We start from the raw sequence: 18,948 nt of genomic DNA, 5'->3' as shown, positions 1-18,948 counted from the left end.
GAAAGAAAACTTTTTAACTCATTGGGATAATGAACTTAACTCAATTCTTTATTTTAATTGTTTTTTTTCTTCTAATTATAACCATATTTTTTAAATCATTTTTTTAAGATTTATTAATTTTTTAGTATTTTGAATTTTTTGTTCTTGTGAAGCGCATCGTGATTTTTATCTTGAGAGGCGTTATATAAAAGATAATTATCGTTCTTTTCTTTCTAAACTCGTAAATTTCACAAGAAGGTTCAATTGGAATGTTTGCTTTGTAAAGAGCCTTGAGACGACTTGTGTTGGTGCTAAATAAATAAACTGGATTAAATAGTATGACTGTGGTGTCGTGCTACAGTGAGGCGTGGCCATGATGCTAACAGCAGCTACTTTACCAGAGCTAGAAACGGAGCTAGTTGTGGAGGTTGAATGCGAGTGGTCCATGGCAGGAGAAGTGGATGTAGATGAACTGGTGTTTGTTCCTTCATCTGTTGTTTTCTTGAAGAAATTGTGCTGCAGGGCGTAGAATGGTGTGATTCGGCTTTTAGGGTCATAGTCCAACATGCGAAGGATCAGGTCTGGAAAAGAACAACAGATTTCTGTAGCTTACAAGGTGTTTCTACAACTAATGAACATAAAGACACGATGAAATATTTCACTTCAACACATCAGAGGGGTCTTCATTAGAGTCACATTATTACACAGCAGACACGGGCTGTTAGTGAAGGCTGGAGTCCATCCATCCATACAAGCTTTTCCTATTTAAGTGCCAAGAGGAAAACCCAACCCTCCCTCTTTCAGTGACAGTCTCCATCTCCTCATGGAGAATCCCAAGGTGTTTCCAGACCAGAGGGGATGAATTATCCCTTTAGAGAATTCTGGGTCTGCACCATGGTCTCCTTGCAAACCCACAGAGGGAAGCAACTACTTCAGATGACCCCTTTAAATGAGAAGGAGCAGCAGCTTTACTCTGAGCCCAACCTCCCTACAGAAGAAGACCTTTTATACCGCTGGGATCCAGGATCTTGGTCTTTTGTCATGATCTAAATCTCACAAGTACAGATAAGAGCTGGAGCGTTGCTGTTTGGTTCAATCTTCAAGACACGTCAACCAGAACAACCCCACAGAGACAAGACCCCACATGACTGCTGTACATAAACACAGGTGGAAGGTTTTACCTTTAAACTTCAAGTAGTCACAGGGGGCGTGTCCTGGCTCTCCAGCCCTCCTGCCCCCTGGGCCCCCTGTCTCCACGCCCAAAATCTCATGAAGACGCCGTGTGGCTGGGAGCTTATACTCCTACAAGACAACAATCAGTGTGATGAGCTTCCTCCTCTAATTGATCTTATCTTCTATAGGCTGATGGGCCAGGGACCCGCTAGCACCATGAAGACAACCAAAATAAAAGCAGACTTTTACCTTCTTCACATCCTTATTCTTCTTCACGGTCCACAAGCCATCTGATAGCTTATCAAAGTATTTTCTAGCTTTAGGAGCTGCATCTAGCATGTGGCTGGGTGGAACCCCCAGAACCTCCACAATCTTATTCATCTGGTCAACCTGTTCAGAAGCAAACACAAACAGGTGTGACTGCAGTGTTGACCGGGTTGGTGAACGCCGTGCAGCTGGATCTGGGGTTACCTCATTGGAGCCACTGAAGAGAGGCTCCCCCGTGTGCATCTCCACCAGGATGCATCCCAGAGACCACATGTCGATAGCCAGGTCATACGGCATTCCCAGGAGAACTTCTGGAGAGCGGTAGAATCTGCTCTGGATGTACTGATAGATCTGTGGAGGACGGTAGATGAATGCCATGAGGAGGAGGAGGAGCTAAACTTATTTAATTAGGTTTGACTTCTTCAGGTCTGGATCTGAGTTTAGTGTCGGTTCATCAGGAGGGTTAAAGAGGAAGTATTGGGTCAGAACTTCTATTGGGACTCTATTGGTCTTTAGCTGGAACCGTTCCAACATAAATAATGTTGTTTTGTAACTTCTGTCAACACTAAACGATTTAAACATCACATAATGTGGTTTTCTGTGTGTGAGACAGGATTTAGTTAATTAATTTAATTAATAGTTTTATTTTTCTAAAATACACAATAAAAATAATTATTACGGCACTATTTTATTTCTGTACTACAGGTTAATAATAAATATTAAGTAGATGATACAAATTTCAAATATTTTATTTCTGCCTTTCAACTTATGCTGGTAATCCATGATCACTGCACCAACATGGACTTTAAAATCAGGTGATTACTTGTAAGAAATGTTGATGTTGATTATAAAACCTGACTGAAGCAGGTGATCTCACCCTCTGTCCTAGCTGGCAAGAAGATCCAAAGTCCACAATTTTGATGGCAGATCTTTTAGGGTTACACAGCAGGATGTTCTCTGGTTTCAGGTCGCAGTGGATGATTGACAGTTCCGGAGTGGCCAGGAATAATAATGCTGCAGACAAAAACACAGCTCATTAAAACGACCCTTAAACCCTCTGTAGCCCCAAACCCTTGGGCCAAACCAAATTTAACTGGACAGCTGGCTCCCTCAGGTGGCTGCAGAGTGAAATGCGAGTTAACGCCCATGAAGCTGTCAGGAGACCAGCGTGCACCAGTGTCCTGCATTCTAGTCAGGATGTACCAGAGATGTTGTGGGACTACTTTCTGGTACCCAAATGACAACAAATGTGGGGATTGTCTGATTTCTATTAAGAGAGTTAGAGACCAGGGACCTCATTATAAAACTTTGTGTAGAATCTTTACTAAAACTTAACTTAAGCTCAGGAATAAAAATGAATCATGCGAGCCAATATTCGGACCTATTAAACACTGTGTACGCACGGTTGCACGCACTTCCTGCTTTACAAATCACACCCTTCCTAGAAACACGCTTTCTGCTGTGAATGGTCAATGAATGTTATCTTGGAATAATCTGCATTTAAATCATATGGCGGAACTGTGGCATTTCACCAAGAGGTCGAGAAAGCACAATTTCCCTGAGACTGAAGGTTCTTGTAAGTGACGTAGAGCCACACAATGTTTTATTTCCTTTGAGTAGTGCAGCGGTGAATGCTGGGAGTGTGGCTGAGAGATCGTAGTGAGCATAAAAACAAAAACAAAACTGAAGTGGTCAGATCTGAAGGAAGAAGAAACGAGAACAACGGCAAATCATTTTAATGAAGCCATCCAAACAGCTGCATTCTGGAGCTCAGGGATGGTCGAGACATTCCAGATCTGAGGGGAACGATTCATTTACCCCAAAAGAGGCTTCAGTCAGAAAATGTTAGATATTACACATTTAACTCTAATCATAGAGTTCATAGCAGCCCATGGCTGCTCCACCGGGCTCGTCTGTGAGTGGGTGAGTGAGTGGGCGGAGCTTAAAGCAGGCGGTCTCCATTTCCATCTACCTACCTGTACAGAGCTGCTGTGCAAATTTCCTTGTGAGGTTGAGGGAAACTCCTCTGAAGTTGGTGTTCCTTAGCAGATCGTATAGGTTGTAGCTAAGCAGCTCAAACACCAAACACAGATGGTTCCTAAACATAAAGTGACGCTTCAAGTGGACTACATACACAGAGAGAGAGAGAGAGAGAGAGAGAGAGAGGGGTGGGGGGAAAGACATTAAAACAAGGTACGTTTTGTCGTACAGAAATCCCTGTAACACCAGAGGTGCTGTAGCGGCTCTGTTTCTGAGGTCCAGCGATCATCACACTGAGCTAAAGTTTACCAGCAGGATTTTGTGACAACACAACGTTCTCTAGGAACCTTAAACACACGACAGGTTTTTTAACCCACCTAACTGAGATACGAAGGGCCCAACACCTCCAGTGCTGCTGATTCTACTGAGACAGTTTCTTTTTACATTGGTTTAATCTCCCATCTTAGAAGCTGCAGACCCAGAAGGACGTAATCAGGTGCATGCTGGCGGATTGGTTCTTTTATCTCATCTTAAACTATTTACACATCAAAACAGAAGTTCTTCCATGTTTGTGAGTCTAACAGAAACTGGAATCTGACAGAACCAGAGTTGACAAAGTGAAGCATCTCTGGAGGTGGTCCATACCAGTCTGCTGTTTGGTTCTGTTCAGTAGCTGTTTGTTGGAGGCTCTGGAGCCATGTGCTGGAATCATCATGGCAACCAGTCACTCAGAGCATCGCTTTAGGGCTCTGTGCAGACCTAGTACCAGCATGTCAAACACACACACTCAGTCAGATTCATTACTCAGACATGAGCACAGTTTAGACCCAGCATGGTAGCAGGGAGGATGAAGCATCCTTAAACAGACTTACTTACACCCTTCACTCCTCACCATCCAGCTGATTGGAATGTGTTTTTCTTACTGCTCTGACATCTGCTCAAACAACCAAAACTATACATCTACTAGGGGCTGCATGACTTAATTTTTTTTAAAGTCGACAGTCAAGTAATGAAAATCGAGTCGACTTTGACTAGTCGTTGATGACGTCATACACCTGAAGAGGCGCGGGGGGGTCAGTCGGTTGGTTCGCTGGAGTATTTTTTTGACGATTAAAATTGTGCCCACATTTTCAAAGTTAAACACATTTTTTTAACAACGGTAGTTTCTGCTTCAGCCCTCTCCCCCCTCCCCCTGCGCAGTGGCCGCAAACTCACTGATGCGCCTGCAGCCTCTCGGAGTTCCTGCTGCTCTAAACATTACAATAATTATTTCATTTTCTGTTCCTCACCTCTGATTACCTTCAGTGGTGTCTGTTTGTTGCAACCACCAGGTACAAAAACTAACTTGTTTTTATTTGACTATTTTTCTGTCCTGCCTGTTTATTATCTTCCTGCATCTCCTCTCAATCCTAAAGAGAAACTACTACCTGGGTTCATATATATTCACCTTATGAGTTACCCTTGAACTGCAGTTCTAAAAGATCTACCGACTGCAAAAACAGCAGGGTGTGCGCTGGCCACACCGGTGAGGTGCGTCACCGGAGGACAAGGTGATGCGTCCCGCTCCACAGCAGCGAAAAGCATCAGGCACAAAGAAAAGAATAAAAGACAGAAAACATAAAAGGAAATGAGCCGACATGAACGATAGCGTGTTAAATTTGTTTTTGAGGTGGCAACACCTGATTTGATAATGTTACTGTGGCCGTGCTCAGGACGCAGATGTCTGGAGCGCATCAACAATCAGAGCTTTGCATGCGCAAGCTGGTCAAGGTTAGGATGGGGGTGAGGGGAATGTTAAATTGTAAGAGGGTAAAGGTCACAATTTGGTCAAATGTCCATTTTACGGCGGGTGTCAGTACCGACGCTCTGGCACAGCGCGTTGCCTCCCGACGCGCAGGAGCTTGTCACCTGCTGTCTTTTCCGAGGACTGCATCTTACCGGTCATTATCACGTGTCAGTGACTAGTCGATGACAGGCATAAAAAGTCACTACAGAGCAGTGAGGTCGACTAGTCGGCTAGTTCATACAACCCCTAATATCTACTAGTCTGGTTTCAGCTGTATCGGCTCCTGCTCCTTTCTGACGCTACAATGGGGCCTGTGCCTGCTGCCTGACCCATGCACGACCCTCATCCACCAAAAGCGTTCTGATTCACAGCTGCTGAGCTGCTATAGCTCCATGTGACTTACCCAACACCAACATTGTATCACAGCTTTTTAAATGCTCACTAAGCTTCGAGAAAGTCCATTTAACAGAAATCCTGACAAAGCATAGCAAAAAACATCCACTCCATTTCTTCTATCTGGTCTCCTCTCATTAAACAATTCTGGTCAAAAAGTTAGCATCTGCTCCTCTGCTAGCTTAGCCAGAGGGTTGAACTACACAGACTGTGACAGGGTAAAGGTTGGGAGTTCCTGGAATCACAAATGAGGATCTGTCTGTGTGTAACAGAGATGAGTGGTAACAGAGACCTGGTTCTGGATCACCATGGTAACAGAGACCTGGTTCTGGATCACCATGGTAACAGAGACCTGGTTCTGGATCACCATGGTAACAGAATCCTATCTCTAGGTCATCATAGTAACAGACCTGGCTCTAGATTACCATGGTAACAGAGATTAGGTTTTAATGTGTCTGAAAGGCATAACACTCGTCATGGACCCGACTTGTTATGATTCCATTTCCTTCCCTCTCTAATGATCCAACCTGCTGTTATTTATGAGTGAAGTCTCAGAGGCCAGAACGACTTTCCTTTAGTCCCTGCTGGGACTTTTATTTGTTTGATCAGTGAGTTTTGAGCTAAAGCATCAGAAAACCTGTGAAATTTTACTTTTAATGTTAACCCACTCAAAGACTCAATCTGAAAGTCTGAATGAACAAACTAACATCTTAATCCCACAGTCATCCTAGGTGGAGAGTTTAGGATTAGGACGAGCTGAACTGGTTTCAGAGTAAACCCCCAAGGTCGTCTAACAACAAAATCAAACTAAAGAACAGCTTTAGATTATTAACATCTGGTCTTTACCCAACCGGTGCCCTGATGCGATTCTGAACCCTGACTAGAACAGGCTGATAGAAAGTTCTGATGAAACAATTACTGGATTCACGGCATCAAAACAAAAAGTTAGAATGCATCTAATTGGTTCTTTTGAAAACAAAATCCTGTTCTACAGTCTGGGTCCGACTCACTGCCTGACGTTCAGGGGCCAAAGCAACGCAGGACATGAGGCCAAGGAGCTTGTGACAATTTCTGTTTAAGTGTCAGACTTCACTCAAGTACAACAGGACTCATTCATCTGCAGATTGTGTTTGTTCCAACACGTTTATAGATCTCTCAATAAAATGTGTGTGTGTGTGTGTGGTGTGCCTTACCTATGTAATATTTCATCTCAGTGTCATGCTTGTTCATCAGCTCCAGCAGACGCAGTTCAATCTGTGCCTGGTTCAGAAATGCCTTTTTATTCTTAATGATTTTGATGGCGACCCACTCCTGCTCGTGGTGGTCGTAGGCCTTCACCACCTGTAGATGCACACAAACAGCCTCGTCATCAATGTGTGTGTGTTAGACGCGCTGTCCTCAGGGGAGCTCTGTGTGCCTACCACATGGGTCTGCAGATCCACACACAGACACACTGCTCCAGTTAGGAAAAGTCATCCTGATTACTGACATCAAGATTATTGAAAAAGATGGATGACTCATTCACATTTTTATTTTAAGGAACACAATATTCATTGCAGTGAAGTTGAACAGGTCTGTAAAGGTGAAAGGTCAACGTTCCTTCCTATCCTCACCGATGGTCATGAGGGTATGGTGTGGGAGTTTGAGACAACATAGACCAGAAAGACTACAACAAAAGCAGAGACGAGTTGCTACGGGAGCCTGGAAGTCCAAACAGGAAGCCAGTGCTCTTTAAGATGAGTTTCTGCCAGGAGCATCAACGCTTCACACAGAACATACAGAGACCATAAGCTGCTAGCTTGTTTCGCTCACCACCACCAGACAATTGTGAGTCATTCAGAGGACAACACAAAAATAAGAGCATGCTTCCAAAATGTTACATGACAGAATTATTTGTATTAATTTAATGTATTAATTACAGTCCCTCCACTGGCTCCCGGTAGAATATAGAATACAGTTTAAAGTTTTAGTCCTGACCTACAGAGCTCTTAACAACCAGGCTCCAAGCTACCTATCTGAGCTTTTATCCCCACACACCACCTCTCGGAACCTTAGATCCACATGTGAAAACCTCCTGGCTGTTCCTCGAACCAGACTGAAAACCAAAGGGGACAGGGCCTTTCAGACTATTGCACCCAGACTTTGGAACAGTCTACCTTCAAATCTCCGTCTCTCTAACACAGTAGAGGTCTTTAAAAATAATCTAAAAACTCACCTTTTCATCCAGGCGTTCCCTCCCTAAATGTTCAAAAAGATGGCTTTGTTTGGGTTCACACCTTCACTTTGTTTATACTCATGATTTTATTTTCTACGTTTATCACTGCTATTGTTTTTCTGATGTTTTTATTGGTTAGAGGTATTTGCCCTGATCTTTATCATGTTGTACAGCGCTTTGTGATTTATATCTGTGAAAGGCGCTCTATAAATAAACTTTTACTTACTTACTTACTAATTTTATTGTTTTTGTGATTGTTTGGAGCTTAAAATTAGATTTAACTACAAATGTGATTTATTACATAGGCAAGCCTCTGACTGACTGGAATGTGACGGTTCTAGATGATGCATGAGAGCGCTACAGCTGTTTAAGGGACCCATAATTTCATGTTATCAAAACAGAGGACATTTTTACTCCAACAAGATTTGGACATTCTGATGTCTGCAGAGACCAGCTTACCTGTCCAAAGGAGCCCTTCCCTATCAGTGAGTCTATCTCATAGCGGTCCAGCCACTTTTCTCCATTTTTTACAATGTAATCGTAGTTGTCGTCATCATAGCCATCATTGTAAACTTTTTTCTCCTTCTTCGTGCTGCTGTCCTCAGGAGGGACCTGCTGGGCTCGCCTCTTTTTCTTGGTATAGTACACCTGGTGGTAAAAGTACAAACCAGGTGAGACTGTTATAGCAGGAAGGAAGCAAGTGAGTGTTTAACCATGTTTATGATGTCTCGCTGGTCACCAACAAAGTGAAGATGAACACTTCACGCTGTTCAATCCAAACACACTGAACAAGGAGATGAGTTCTAAAGCCTGGATGTGAGAGGGAAGTCTCAGAAACTGTTACCGTGTTTGGTTCTCCTGTCTCACCTCATTGATGTGCTTGTAAGTTTTGATGAGGTCAACAGAAAGTTTCCTCAACGGAGCGCTGCCAGGGTCTCTGAAACTGGGGGGGATCCTCCGCTGGAGTATCGTCATATCAGACAGCACCTGCAGAGAGCAGTGGTCATCAGGAGCAGCACACACCCTGACCCAGGCATTAGTCATAACCCTGTCCACTAAGTGTTAACAGCTTCATCGGCACCATGACCAATCAGAGCACTCCCTTACAAACAGTTGATCAGGTGAGGCTCATGAGCAGCCGGTGGAAGGAAGACAAACTCTGTCTTTGATTAATGCTGTCTGCAGCCCAATTTAAAACCAATTAACTGTGTTGAAGCTGATTTTATTATAAAACCTTCAGAGTTGTGGTGAGTCGGATATTCTCTGACAAACGAACATCGTAGAACCTCCTTGGTTCTGAGGAGGAACGTCTGGATCATTCTGCAGGAGGGAGAGACTGAGCAGTTCCTCCAAGTCAGCTGAAAAGGAAAAATAAACTTTTCTTTTCACCAGTAGCTTCTGACCAGGGCTGCTGCATCATGACAGTGGCTCAGAGGTTAGGAGTTTGCCCTGAAACCGGTGGGTTGCCAGTTTGAACCCAGGTTCCACCCTTGTTAGCGATTGTGTCCTTGGGCAAGACACTTCACTTCACCCTCCTTGCCAGTTGGTGGTGGTTGGAGGGACTGGTGTATATTCGTATATACCTGGCTGGCAGCACATTTCTGTAGATTACTGAATCATGGACAGTCAGAGGCACCTGAGGACTGTAGAGGTGGTGACAGCTCATCTAGGAGCGCAGAAATAGAAGCAATAGACAATGAAAGAAAATAAACCTTAACGATGCAGTTTCTGTAGACAATCATCATCCTCTTTCCCATCAGCATTCAGATCGGCTTGTGGGTCATTGGTGTCACACCCAGACTTAAGCGCGCATGGCTGAACTCTCTGTCTATCTGGTAATCGTTCTCCTCATCAGAGAAGAAACTTCTAACCCAACAGCTTTCTGAGGCAATGTGAGGTAAGCAGCAGGGTAGCATTAGAACATGACACTAAATCATTTTTGTCCACATGTGTTTGTGCTCATAAGAAATTTCCCTCTGGCCAAAACCCCCAAGCTAAAGGTTGGTAAATGAAATTAACCCATTACTCAGCTGTATGTGAACAATGCTGGACTTCAATGATGTTTCTCTCAAAGTCGTCAGACACAGATCTGAGCATCTGATCTCCACGGCATGATGCCAAAATTTATGAAAGCACCTGATAGATATTCACTGTTGTTGCCTCCAAAAGTTGTCAAGAGCTTGCTGAAGAATTGTTTCAGCACTAACCGAACTAAAGGTGTTCAGACGACTAGTCCGAGTTAGCAATGGTAACTAAGGAGGGTGGGGCGTAGAGCCACAGGGTAAGTCAAAATATTATTTTTTTATGTTTATTGTTTCCAAAGAGAAAGCAGAAACAACTGGTCAGACCTTAGAAAACAACTTGATCTAGAAAATGTTTCTGTTCCTAACAAGGTTTAAAAGCTGTGCATGAGGAAAGGGGGAAGTGGTTTAGATGTCATGCACAGGTCAAGGCCAAGATGTTTCCCTGGATTACTTTAACCTGTTAAAGAGTTAGGACTAGTGCTGACACTAGCTGGTGTAGATGGACGGGTGTCTGCTCTTCTTTTAAAATTAAAATAAAAAACATTAGAAAATAAAAAAAATGCTAATGATGCAGCAGCAGTGGTATGAGGCTACTGGTTAGAAGAAAAACGTTTTATTTTCTGTTCTGGTTACTCCTTCTTTCCTGCAGAGAGATCCAGATGATCTTTCTCAGAACTAGTCAGGTTCTAGTGTTTGGGTTCATCAGAGAATATCTGAATCGTGTGTGTGTGTGTGTGTGTGTGTTACCTGCTGCTGCTCAGCCATGGAGTGGATGGAGCTGAAGGAGGGGTGTGTGTGTGTGTGCTGGCTTGTCATGGCTGGCTCAGCGAGGGAGAAGCCCTGGGCAGTGGAGGAGGAGGAGGAGGAGGAGGTGGAGGAGGAGGAGGAGGAGGAGGTGGGCGGACATCCTGAGCTGCTGACGCCTGTAGAGAGAGGAGGACACATTTAACCAACAGCTCTGGACCTTTTCACTAATAAACACAAAGGTTGAAACCTCAGGAAACACATGCAGGCTTTGGTTCTTGTTGGCTGGACCGGTCTCAGGGATAACAGATCAGTTAGAGCGGTTCTGATGTTCCATAACTCAGCTTTCGTCTCAGCATTCATTCACACAAAACATCACTTTTCACACTTCTCCAGCCCACAAACAACCAAACAAGTTTCAGGAAGAGACAACAATGCTGAGACTCCAGCAGAACAGTGGGTTAGATTAGTGGAAATACAATCCTAATCAAAAAACAGCTTTCCCAGTCAGAACCAAAAGAATGTTTCAATGGCTTAGTGGTGTGGGTTTTTTTAATTTCAGAAGTGAAATTATTTAAAAGATGGTTCTTATCCATTCACCTTCCTAGAGGTTTTAAAGGATGCCTTTACGGTTCTCGTCTGACAGCTGGTAGCTGATACACACCTGCAGTAACCTGGAGACACCAAAACCTGTCTGAGATCAAATGAGCTTATTTAGAACTGGAGTAACTATGAAAATCAAACTTAGAACTGTATAACTGGGAAACTTACAATAATTCAGACATATGCTAACACACACATGTGCTACTGATACATGCTAACCCGGGCCTGTCCCAGGGACAGAGAAGTTATGGTTATTATTCAGTGTTACAGCAGCTGGAGAGTTCCAACACCTGGTAATCCTACAGAGTGTTTGAGTCAGGTACGATGCCATAATCAAACAACTGTAGCGTGATGAATTGTCCATTTCTGACCTAAAGGCCCTGCTCTATTTGCTCTGCCCAAGCAAAACATAAGTTTCTGACACAAGCCTAATCTACAAGACATGGGCCAAGGCCACTCATGCTCTGTGCTCTTATCTAAACTGTTGCTTCCTCGGACAGCACAAGAAAGACGAAAGAAGATGAAGAACTCTTTCTCTTTAAATAATAATCAAATAACTTTGTTGGTCCAAATAATCATGTGAAGCTTAATGTTCAGTCAATCTGTGAAATGAGAATATTAATTACTTGATATTATAATCCTATGATAGTATTTTAATAAGTAATATAACTTTAAACTAGACACTAGACTGATCACACATAATGCTAAAGTCACATGACACATTTCCTTTTTCTGATCCAATCAGAACCTTCCAGATCTGACGCGAGGCGTGGTTTTGTTGGTGTTTGTGTAACCCCCTTTTTTTCCCCTGTCAAATTCTGATTCAACAGTAAATCAAAACATCCAAATTATAAAACTATGCCCCACGTCATCTTAACTTGAATTCCAAGCGTTCTCGAGAAGTTATCGGAGAGGTCAATCCGTAACTTTCCTCTTAAAGCCGAAAGAACCGAACGACAAGCTGGATTAAATCTGTTGCATGTTCCACCTGCTGCAACAGTTCCTTCAGAATAAAATAATAAACTGTTGTGACCTGGGAGTAACTCAAGACTGGAAGAGTCGGCAACTGCTGCATATCTACAGGCGTCGGTTCCAAGAGGGTCCAAGCTGGACCCCCGACATTCCGGATCTAAACGGGGAATTCCGTTGGGGTACGTAGACTGACCGACTGCGTCTCAATGTGTGTTATAATCTCCAAACCAAAGCTTAGAGTGAAACACCCTTTCACTCCCACTCAGAACTAATAGTCTCTCCGGATTTGCTGGTTCTGAACATATTTCACACACACACACACCATCCTCAGTCTTACTCCACCTTAGTTACATCATACACATAGTGTTTAAAGTTAGTCTTGTTCAAATTGTTTAGAAATAAATCTTTTAACTTTTTAAACCTGACTCTCTCCCTTTCTTGGAGTTGATACGAAGTGTTGCACAATCCCTACAATAAAAAGATACGATCTTCTGGTTAAATTTACTCAAAGATCCATTAAGGTGATATTTCATATTTTATGATATTTCACATTCTATGGTTTCTAATTAAATGTAAGAACATCTTCTCTACACAACAGAACTCTGATTTCACATGAAGAACTCAGGTAAACAGTCAGATGTCTGGGTTGCAGATTACACCAGAGAACAACTAACCACACACAAACGTTTAAGTTAACACTAAAAGCTTTGTGTCCTGACCCTGGAAGGAGGAAAATCAAAGTAACTTTGGGATATGAATAGTGAAAATAGTTTAGTTTGCCAAAAATGTATTAAAAAGGCAGGAGTGAAGTGGTGTAGACAGACTGACATTCTTCTCACACACACACGCACACACAATCAGGGGTACACACAGCCTGTGATCAGAACCAAACTGGTTTCCAGCCTGACCAGTGACTACGTTGTAGTAAAACCAGCAGGTCTCTCGTTTTAACCGAGTGAAGTCCTAAACGTTCCTCTCGTTTTAACCGAGTGAAGTCCTAAACGTTCCCTCAAGTCCATTTAAATCCTTTGGGAGAGAAGAGAGACCTCAGCAGGAATAAACTACAGAAAAGTTTCTGTTTGATCCTTTTGGTCCCTTTCAGGTACAAATGTTAGAAAACTTTGAGCCAAGCTAGTTTACAATGAAAAAACAAGTACTGATTATACAGTAAGTGATGCTAACTTAGGGCTGGGCAATATGGCCTAAAATCAATATCACGATATATTGAGTATTTCTCCTCAATAACGATAAATGGACGATAACTACAGGTATGTGAAGAAACAAAAGTTGTCCACTAGATGGGGCTGTCACGTGTATTGCGTTGAGTCACATTTTTGTGTGACTCATGGTGGTACAGCTTCTTAAAGGGACATAAACTTTTCCAACGTACACATTTTTTCATTTATGTAATATAAAATTTGACATGGAAAAAGTTATCACGGTAAGAGTCAGAAATTTCGATAACGAAACATTTTTGATTTATTGGCCAGCTCTATTCTAAATGCATCTCTGTAAAGACTTTTATAAATGATAGAATGACCAATAAGAGTGATTGGTGCAGCTCTAGACTAGACCACTCTCATTTGTACTTAAAATAGTTCTAGTTTCTATAAATGACTTAATTTTATTAATCTGTGAAAATCTAATGTTTACAGTCCAGATTTTCACACCAGAATGACCAGATTTATCTTATTTATCCTGGTTAATCATGCACCCTTCAGTAATTCAAAACTACATACGAGTACTTGGTAGTACAAGGATCTAATTCACAGTAGAGGACAAGTCTTCAATAAGCAGGTTCAGAAAAAAATAAACACAAAGACAGGATCTTTCAGCTGATTATTCTGTTTTCCCTCTTACAAGACTCTCTCCTGGGTTAGAAACAAATAAACCCCAATGAATACTTCAGGTACTCTGACCTGGAGTTGATAAAACAGACCTGAGAAACATCTCATTTGAGGAAAAAAAAACTGCTAGGTTGGAGAAAAACTCAGTTAAAGACATTTTTAGAATACAAAATGCTGTTATTAGGACAGCTAAAGACAGTCATTGTTCCTATCCCAGGAGAGACCACACCATTTCCTCCTCAGAACCATCAGTTTTCATGAAGTGGAGTAATGAGCTGAAGAGTGAACTGGGATTAGCTAATGACAGAGGAATACCTCACTCAGAGCACACACATCAGTTTACATCTTCGTTTCTTTTATCTGCATCAGAAATGATGACCCAACACGTAAAGTGATGCTTCAGCTTGGATCAGAACTTCCTTGCCCGGTTAAACCAGCTCCATTGGTCTCTATTACTGGGTTCTGACCTGTGTACTGGCGCGTGAGAATAAAGATGATCATTTAAAGGTTTATCAGAGATTTACAACAGCAAGGCAAAAGGCTAGACCCAGACAGCAGTCAGACACGTACGATGTTAAACGTTACAGAAAACTCAAAACAGAAAACAGTTCCAACATGCTGGTCACAGGCATGGAGGTGCGTTAACATTAAGCGTCTGAAAACTGAATTGTCCGACCGAACTGAACTACTCCTTATCAAGCTAAGGAACCCAAAGTGGTTAGAAAACTGAATTTATCCACATGTATCAACATCCCTGCTTAGTTGACCTTAGTGACGAGGCCACGGAACAATGCAACACAAATGGGTGCATGTCGCCACCAACTCTCAGAGTTCATTCAATAATATGTTTTTTAATGAACATGTAAACTAGGATAAAAGGCTCGATTACTGCCACAGCTCGACTTGACCTAAGTGTCATCAAGCCAAAGAACAGCTAGGATTAATAAACTGTGAGGTTTCACACAGCATTCTGATTCGATGGACTCTTGCACTGACAGTGCGGTTACACGCGCACTGACCGACATCTAAGTCGATCTAGGTCGATCTTATTGTAATAAGCTTGGAGTCTATCCTAGTTTACATGCACATTAGAAAACCGGCCTGTCAAATAAAGTTTGTTTCGCTCTGGTACAGTACGTGGTGACATGCATCTTTTCATGTCGGCATTCTTCCGGTTAGCTTATAGCAACACAAGCAGCAAACAGAGGCTGGCGAGAGGGAAGCAGACAGAACTGAAACAGGATACTACCAATGGCTGAAGGAATGCACAACAACAATGCTGCAGCACAGCTTATTTGGTACATACTGGCCTGTTTTTTGGTGTTACGCGCGTTGCTTTATGACAATGGTCTTGTCAGAAGACCACTTCCACGGTCTTGTCACTTCTGGAATGCGAGCTTCCAACCAGTTCAGTTTGGCGAACCCATTTACATGCAGAATGTATTTGGATTGCTACCGTATTTTCTGGGTGCTTTGCATTTACAAAAAACTAAGTGAGTCTTTTTAGGGCAATACTTCGGTTTTCTGATGTGCATGTAAACACACTGAATTGAAGCCCAACCCAAGTTTACATGATGGAGGCTGAAATACTAAAAAGTTGTGGGTTGTGTCGTGACGTGGTGCTGGCAAACAAAGAGACACAACTAATATTCGAGAATAATCTCAAATGTCTTCTCTGCCATCATCTAGCTCTACTGTAGAGATGTGTCCATGGATGGGTGTGTGCACACTTGCCAGGTAAGGTTGAGTGAACACCTATACAGTATCTGTAGTGGGAAAACCATGGAGGACCTTCAGAGTATGAGTTGTGCTGCATCAATAATCCCATTTTCCAGAGTGCAGTGGCGTTACTGTGGTTTATCTAAACACCAACAACCAGAACACCGACTGTTCCACACGAACTAGGTCAGATTTTCAGCTGCTTCAGTTCAATTCAAAGATACCTTATTAATCCCAGAGGGAAATTAGACCAGTGCAAACCTGTATCAGACCAGCTTAAAACCAGACAGATAGAAGGGGGCTGCAGTCGTATCAGGGGCTGTTACTGAACAACCCTCCACCTGAAGATAACAAACACTGCTGCTCAGTACAGAGAAAACACATTTCCTTTGTTCCTCCGAGATAAATGCTGATTTTATGAGTTCCTGAAGAAGGACAGTGATCGAGCTATGTTTCTGTCCCCATGGGTGTTATGTAGCATGTGTCCTCTCTAGTAACGACTCCTGTTTTTAATGTCAAACACAATCTGAACACCTAAATACGCCCATAGTGTGATTAAAACAATTTTTTTTCTTTAATCAAAAGCAAACTCTATTCACCACACAGCACTGATGTGGAGAGCACTACTGAGATCCTTGTTGTACATGTCTTAAATCTATTTGCCCAGAGTAAGGGTTAGGAAGTTATGACTCTGCATGACCGTATAAAAGTTTAGAATAATAACGTATAAAAGTTTAGAATAATAACTTTGTGTGTGTATGTGGATAGGAGGTGGGGTTAGGGGTCCTTAAGGAAGAACAGTTGGGAACACCTGTGCTAGACCATTTCAGCCTCATTTACAAGCATTCTTTTCTGGTTCTTGGTGGGCAGCCAAAGTGAGGTAGATAATCAACAAGTTTGATCCATGCTTTGATGCTAACAAGTGTGCGTGTGTTCATGCAATCACATCTTTACTGTTGTCAGACTGCCCTAGTATTATTTATCCAAGGCAGTATTCAGACATTTATTTCATTTGTTTTAAGCAAGTAATTAGTTGTACAGAGTTGTCACTTAATATGAACTTCTTAGCCCAATTGTGGCAAAATGCTAATCTGATAACTTATTTTTTATGCTAATGTTGATATTAGGGCTGGACGATTAAATTGTGATGTGACAAAAGGAGATCTTCTAATCGCAAAGGCTGTGATGACTGGCAACGAGTGGTTTGCACAATGCTAATATACGTGGAAAAACCCATAGGTATACTAATGCTAATATCGCCAATTACATTCTTACAAATGACAAAATAGGAACTTGATTACATTTGGAGTCTAATAAAAAGTAAAAACTGCCATCAATTAATTAAGCACAGACATATATTTTAGTAAACTAGAAAACCGTAAGACAGGGTTCCCACTCTTCTTTTTTTTTTCTTACATGAATTTCCAGGACTTTTCCAAAGACTTTTTCAGCTGCTGCAGTACGGGTCAAGTTATTACAACTAGGGCTGGGTGATATTATTTTCATATAAGGATGTATTTTGAAACAGATATGATACTGTACCTATACGGCTATATCGATTTTATAGTTGTGCAAAGATCGTTGTCTTTCACCATAGGGAGCCTAAGTCTCCTCCCTTTCCAGTCGGCTCATGGGTCCCCGGATGAACGAAAAAATGAAAGCAAGTCTAAAAGAAGGTGCTAAAAGAGCTATAACCTTTAATATGGATGACAATAATTTCAATTTCATTTAATCATAATGAGTAATTAGTGTACCAGTCTGTAACCCTCTTTCTTTTCACTGCTTATCAGTCCCGGAGGCTCATGATGGTTATTAAAGCTAGGAGGACAACAGCCGAATACCCACAGAACGCAGCTGAAAACAGAAATTCATGCGTAAAATGTTTACCCCTTTGTATTTATTCACAAGGAGGGAAAACAGCTTTCCAGGACAACTCAAACATTTCCAGGGGATTTTGATTTTTTTTTCTTTTTTGTTTTTTCACATTTTCCATGTGTTTTCCATGGCTGGAAAATTAATCTACCATTTTCCAGGGTTTCCAGGACGTGTGGGAACCTTGATTAGACTTTTTAACTCCACTGAGTTTTGGCTAGCAGCTATGAACGTAACTGAACTACGGAAGCTCTGCATGGACATGACGTCAAAAACTAAACACAAAAGACTTCAATAAATGGGACACACTTCTTTCCTGCAAATACATTTTCACAGTTGATGCTAATACCTATGCTCCTTCGAGGGATGTGCTTCTGGCTGCAAAGCATTGCACCTTCAAATACAAAATGTTGTCTTTACTTGTGAGTGTTTATATGTAGACAAGTAAACGTGTTGATATGATATGTAGATAAATATGTAGTTACATGAGCTTGTTTATATTGATTACATGTTACATAGATATTTTTTTCTTCCGTTAGTTGAAAAATATGAGAAAAGCCCTTTGAGAAAATAATTGTGAATTAAATTGCAATACTGAAGAAGAAAAAATGCACATATCGCACGCATAGACACAAGCACAGTTGAGGGACGTGAACAGCAATTAACTGAGTAACGCTGTTGTTAGGGCTGTCACGGTTGAGGAATTCCCCCTGCGGTGATTCAGGGTGGCTTAATATTGCGGTGTGCGATATTATTGCAGCCCTTTTTTATTGCAGTTCTATCTAAACATAATGTTTACACATTTAAAAAAGGTTAAAAATTGCCGTGCCGTCTTTTATAACACTACTGAATGCAGATCAAAGGGCAGTAACAACACAGATCGCAGTAACGTTTGTTTCTCCGACAGTCGGAGTCCGACTGAACTTAAAAACAACAACATTCAGGAGGTTAAACTTTTAAATGCAAATTTGGCTGCAGCATCTAACAAATAAGAAACAAGTCCCCATTTTGTTTAGTTGTTTAAAATCAAGCATAAAAAATTACATGTACCGGGCGCGCGCGCGCCGGGGGGCGGGCGCACTATCATTTCACTTTCACACACACGAATGACGGTGATTTATAGCTCGGTCACGTCCTTGTTACCTACAAGGAAAACCAGCATGATAACTATATACGGTTTGAGAGAGGATCTGAGAGGGGTGGCAACATTTCCAGCAACACTGAAAACCCTCTCGGATGGTGTGTTCGTTGCACTAACGCACACGTACTTGCGTGCGACTCTGGCGAGCAAAGGGAATCTCTCCCGGTTGTTGCTCCACCATGTCAGGGGGTTTCTTTAGGGTGGATGCATTCCTCCTGCAGGTAGCGAGTGAG

At 42.0% G+C, this 18,948-nt stretch overlaps 1 protein-coding gene across 3 annotated transcripts in view; it reads right to left on the bottom strand.

Moving 5' to 3' along the window:
* dyrk1b (dual-specificity tyrosine-(Y)-phosphorylation regulated kinase 1B) overlaps positions 1–18,948 on the bottom strand; it is a 71,016-nt gene that overhangs the window by 2,352 nt on the left and 49,716 nt on the right. For all 3 annotated transcript variants that reach the window (XM_015949521.3, XM_015949520.3, XM_054740671.2), the window contains exons 2-11: positions 10,565–10,740; positions 8,661–8,780; positions 8,253–8,441; positions 6,772–6,919; positions 3,396–3,545; positions 2,297–2,433; positions 1,624–1,770; positions 1,402–1,542; positions 1,161–1,281; positions 378–560 (exon numbers count right to left, since the gene is read on the bottom strand). In XM_015949521.3, coding sequence (XP_015805007.3) covers positions 378–560; positions 1,161–1,281; positions 1,402–1,542; positions 1,624–1,770; positions 2,297–2,433; positions 3,396–3,545; positions 6,772–6,919; positions 8,253–8,441; positions 8,661–8,780; positions 10,565–10,633 — 1,405 coding nt within the window. In that variant the 5' untranslated portion in view covers positions 10,634–10,740. The remainder of the gene's footprint in view (positions 1–377; positions 561–1,160; positions 1,282–1,401; positions 1,543–1,623; positions 1,771–2,296; positions 2,434–3,395; positions 3,546–6,771; positions 6,920–8,252; positions 8,442–8,660; positions 8,781–10,564; positions 10,741–18,948) is intronic.

This window comes from Nothobranchius furzeri, chromosome 5, assembly GCF_043380555.1.
Source record: "Nothobranchius furzeri strain GRZ-AD chromosome 5, NfurGRZ-RIMD1, whole genome shotgun sequence".
Lineage (NCBI taxonomy): Eukaryota > Metazoa > Chordata > Actinopteri > Cyprinodontiformes > Nothobranchiidae > Nothobranchius > Nothobranchius furzeri.
This window is presented reverse-complemented; position numbering and strand designations above follow the sequence as displayed.